The following is a 5,281-nucleotide window of genomic DNA, read 5'->3' as shown; positions in this document are numbered from 1 at the left end:
GAATTATTTTTTCCAGGTGGTGGTTCATTTGAAATTAAATGTTACTCTTTCATACTGCTCAGTAGTACAGCTGTAGCACACAAAGAAAGATGACAACTTTAATATTCCAACTAACTTGAAAAACAGGATTTAAACAGAAGATTTTAAATTCAGAGGGTTACTTATTCAAAGTGAGCACTGGCAACCAGCACCCCTTTTTCCTCGTGCAAGGATGTAGGGAGCACAGGGAGGAAGGAGAGGGTGAACCCATGGCAGCATGAGTGAGGCTGCAGATCAGACTGAGCCATGGTCAGATGTGACAGACGATGGCTGCGCAGTGGGGTGACAGCATTCCTGTGCTGAAGGCTGGAAAGGGTCCCCAGAGCTCACCCAACCAGCTTCAACACACCCAGGCTCCAAACTGAAATCAGCACTGGGAACTTTGTTTTTCATTGTTATCCATAAGCTGTTTGTGGTTACCTCCATCGATTACCTCCATCCGCTTTGCACCAGGCAAGGCTCTGGTCTCTTGGTGAGCACAGCGAGATCTCCAGCTGGCAGGGAAAGACAGGGATCTCCTCTGTGTGAGCAAACACTAAGAGGAGGTGTGAGGGAAAGGCGAAGAAGGTATCTCGTACCAAAGAGGCCTCTGCTGGCACCCATCCTCATCAGCTGTAAGCCCAAGTACACACACACTCACCATTTGGCTACAGCGGCAAAATGTCTTTTGATCCAACAGAAACTTCAGTACCCTGGTGTTAAACTGGATGATTATTTCATACAAAAGCTGTTTCATTTACTTTGTTCACACAGGGTCAGTTAAAAACCAGCATTAATGTGAAAGACAGAGGAAGGTCAAATTAATCTCTCACAATATTTATAGAAGCTCATTGGGTAAAGTCCAGCAGGAGTAGCCACATGCTCACTCAGGTGCTGCACCTGAGTGAAACTTGCACAGAGAGGTAAAAGATTAAAAATCCAAGATATTGGTTTGATAAATGTAGAGCAAATAGCTTGGGTACTTTCGTTTGGTGGAACTGAATGCACTGAAGTACCCACATGTCACAAAAATCACATTCTGTAACTGCAAACCTGTAACAAACAGGAAAGGCATCGCTATCAGTGATTAAAGCAAAATAAAACATAGAATCTGTCAGGTTATAAAAGATCATCAAGTCCAACCATTAACCCAGCACTGCGAAGTCCATCACTAAACCACGTCCCAAATCCACGCAGATGAACTGAATCTGCTTTATTAGCCCTTAGCTGAGATGTAACAGTAGAACAACAGTGCCTCCCAATGACCGAAAGTGTAACTCTTTCAGGGTCATGTATTTATTTGTCAGTCTCTCATTTTGCTTGTCCCTGATAGCTTATGTATTATTTTGACCACAACATCTCAAGGGGATCTCTCTGCCAAGAAAGCTTTAATATTGAACTTCAGAATTAAAAGCCTAGCAAAGAACCAGCACAAGATATCCCCTGCCAGAACGTTCTGTTCTTGATTCACGAGCAAATAGCCTAAGCGACAGCAAGACCTGAAACATAGATGTCTAAGACCCCAAAGGTACCTGGAAATAGTGTTGGAAGTGTTCATGCTACTGCAGCCATGACTATATGGTGATCGGTGATACACGTAATGTTTCAGTCAAGCATGTACTACTAGTTAAGCACTGCTTTTCTTAAGTGCTTATGAAAATTATTCACCAAATAAAATTAACCTTTTCCCTCTTCTCTCCTATGCTGAAACAGGTCCCGATTATTTCAGTTCCAAGAATCTCGCACTGCAAGCCCAGAAAAAGATCCTGAGTAAAATGGCAACCAAAACCATGGCTAACATGCTCATCGATGACACGAGCAGCGAAATCTTTGATGAGCTGTACAAAGTAACAAAGGAACATACGAGAAACAAAAAGGAAGCCCATAAAATTATGAAAGACCTGATTAAAGTGGCAATAAAAATTGGGATCCTGTATCGAAATAATCAGTTCAACCAAGAAGAGCTGGAAATCGTAGACAAGTTCAGGAAGAAGCTGAATCAAACTGCCATGACAATTGTCAGTTTCTATGAGGTAGAGTACACCTTTGACAGAAATGTTCTTGCAGAACTTCTGAATGAGTGTAAAGACCTTGTGCATGAACTGGTAGATCGACACCTGACGCCGAGATCCCACGGGCGCATCAACCACGTCTTCAACCACTTTGCGGATGTGGAGTTTCTAACTGCCCTGTACAGTCTTGATGGGGATTGTCGGCCATACCTCAAAAAGATCTGTGATGGCATCAACAAACTACTTGATGAGAAGGTCCTTTGAAACTACGCTCCAAATCAACAAACCAACCAAAAACTTCTCTCTAGAACTGGCCACCCTTCATGAGCTGCGGTGAGCAAGCAAGCTTCCTTCCCTCCGGTCTCTTAGTACAGTCTCCAGCAAGGGCCAGAAAGTGCTCACCAGGCTCATGACGAACTTCAATCAGAAAGCTATCAATTTTAATGTTTTGTTCCAATAACTCAGTCTTTTCCAAGAAGTGGAGCGAACAAGGCTGCCAATACCTATTGTCCAGAAAGAGATTGCTGCACACCACAATCTTACTACCTTTGTGTTCAAGGCTGAACATGGGAAAAGAAAGTAAACCCGAGTGCATGGCTATGTAAAACTAGACAGGTGAAGGCTAAAGAGCAACGCATGGAATTTATCCCCAGGCCCTTGGTGCATATGTTTTTATTATCTCCATGAAAAAGCTTAGACAGAAAGTAGGGCTGTACTGGATTAAGCTCACTCCTTCCAGAAGGATCAGGAATCAATATGAAAAGCCATCTCTGATTTTGCATGGTATTTAAGTCTGATAGGGGAGTAACAAATAATGCAAACTGAGTAGAAGTGGAAGAAAACTTAAAGAACTGGTCTGTGAAGCAATGTTTTCATTAGAGAGTTTTGGTTCATACCTGCTAACATAGGGAAGGTTTCATTTTAAATTGAAAAAGCAGCTCAATAGTTCAAGCTCAAAGGTAACCAGAAAACTGGATAAAGTAGTACATCGGTATCCCCACTCTCAGGGTTTGTGTATTTGGTAACATTAGACAAGTTTAGGCTGAAGGTTGTGCTGCTCTTTGTGCTCTTACTGTTATGCCTGACAGAACAAAACATTCTTTATGAGGATTTTGAAATTGCACTTGTGAAGAGGAACACAACTGACACCAATGGAGTGAAGCCAATGGAGCAACGTTTACATTCCCTATCCTCAAAATACTCAGCCTAGATAAAATCTCAGTTTAATGTGTCCACGACATTAATTTGTGCCTACAGTAATACCAGAGGTGTGATAAAAGAAGCCCCACTCATGCTTGCATTGCCATCCAAGGGTAGTACATCTGCAGTAGCCTGAAGAGAACAGTCTTAGCCACCCCGTGGAGCTTCATGAATGATTTTTTTTTCTTCAGACTGTTGTCAGTGACTTTTTTTCCCCCTTTTTTAAACAAAATATACTGATGTCTGCAATCTGGAAACATTTTGCAAAGAAATAGTGGTTTCTGTCCAGTTTTGTTAGGATTAAGGGAGAACGGGAGTAGAGCAGATACACGAGCTTGCCACTTGTAGGATCCTGCCGCTGGGATGGTGCTGACTGACCCCAAGTTAAGGAAGTGTATTTGGAAATCTCTCCTCACCCTCTACATGTTATCCTCCAGCCTCACCTGTATCTACTGGCATTTCAGTGTCATGTACCAGCTCCTTTTAGTTGACACAGCAGACAATCCCATTATCTGGAGGTTGTTACCATATCACATATAATACAGAGATGCATGTGCTTGAAAATTGACAAAGACAAGAAAATATAGTTGAAAGCCATTCCTCTCTAAGGAAAACTTCCAGTGTTGATAATTTATTACTCTAGGATTAAAAAAGTTCATGTTTCTCATTTAAGTTCTTAAGTACTATGGTGGTAGAGAAAACTGTTCAAAATTTTATTCTACTTCTTCTGTCTTTCCTCACCCCAGAATAACTGTGTTTTCTCTCTTAAAACAACAGTTCTGACTGTCACACCATTACACAGAGAATACACATACCCAGATCACGTACTCGTGTTGTGCCACATGGATTTTTGTCTGTTCCGAGGAGAAATCATTTGGAGCACAGTAAAAACGGCAGCACAAGATACCAGCAGAGCAGCTTGTAACGATGTAAATTTTCCCCTCATCTTTCCTTTAACCATAAAAATTAAAATCAATATCAATGAAAGTGGACAACTCCTTTGCAACACAGCAGAGTAAAACACACCAACATCTGGAGCTGCAAGCTCAACCATTTGCAGAACCACACTTACATGCACCAGTAGCTGCATTTTTTCCAAGCACGTACTTGTCAATTGATGCTTTTGAACAGTATTTATCGTATCCAACACTCCTGTCTCAGTGCACATTTCAGATTTTGTGTGTTTGTTTCACTTGTGGCAAACAAATTGAAGTTTTTAGGGTTTTTTTAAAGCCAGAAGAAAGGATTATTTAACTTTCAAGATGTCCAAAGGAAAGGGATCTCTCTGACTTTCTGTTTGTGTGTTGCAAGTATCAATATTCAGATTCTGGTATTTTAGACACACCAGCTGAACATCTGCTGTTTTATTTATAAATCTGAGTAGCCTTAAGGAAAGAGATGTTTTCAAGTATTTCTCATACTTGCATATCCTGTATATCCATTGTTTACTTTTGTACTTGTAGCTTGGTATGTAATAACATTGCTAAAATATGGGCAATGTTCAGGTCACCTTAAGTATATGATGTATTATCATATTTGTGGATTAAAAATGCGTGATTACTGCCCTTTTTGTTTCCCTTTGATTTATTTATTCTACCATCCAATGTGAACTGAAATTAAGCAGTAAGAGGAGGGAATTCGGATAATCTAAGTTGTCACTTTCATGCTCTTTGCTGACCAGATTTTTGTGCAGGCAGGAGGTAGGTAGATGGACAGTTTAAGGAATTATAAGAAAACTGGAAATCCACATTTCTGTGCTATCACACAAACGCAACACAAACGTTCATCGGCAGCAAATGAATTCTGTTTTCCAAAGTTCTCAAGCACTTGAGCTAACAAATGACGGTGACTCAAAGCATTTAGCAGTGCCGTTCAGTCGCCAGGGCTTAGCCTAGGAAATGCACTGGCAGCCTGTGTCAGGGCCAGAGCAGATGGAAAATGCTAAGATCTAGCTCTCTACCAAGCCCCTTCCTGCAAGTTTTCCATGACGTATTTAGTTCAGTTTAGCTAATGTGATTTAAGTTAGGCAGAAGGCACACCCCTGACAGATT

The 5,281-nt window shown here is 41.1% G+C and overlaps 1 protein-coding gene across 1 annotated transcript; it reads left to right on the top strand.

Moving 5' to 3' along the window:
- Positions 1–233: 233 nt before the first annotated feature.
- On the top strand, positions 234–2,326 carry TNFAIP8L3 (tumor necrosis factor, alpha-induced protein 8-like 3). The gene is made up of 2 exons (XM_010009496.1): positions 234–256; positions 1,730–2,326. Exons 1-2 carry the CDS (start codon positions 249–251, stop codon positions 2,292–2,294), a joined length of 573 nt encoding a protein of 190 aa, XP_010007798.1. The 5' UTR covers positions 234–248; the 3' UTR covers positions 2,295–2,326.
- Positions 2,327–5,281: the final 2,955 nt, after the last annotated feature.

The sequence above is a fragment of the Nestor notabilis genome, unplaced genomic scaffold (assembly GCF_000696875.1).
Source record: "Nestor notabilis isolate BGI_N333 unplaced genomic scaffold, ASM69687v1 scaffold14162, whole genome shotgun sequence".
Classification (NCBI taxonomy): domain Eukaryota; kingdom Metazoa; phylum Chordata; class Aves; order Psittaciformes; family Psittacidae; genus Nestor; species Nestor notabilis.
The sequence above is the reverse complement of the archived record's forward strand: the minus strand, read 5'-3'. Positions and strand labels throughout refer to the sequence as shown.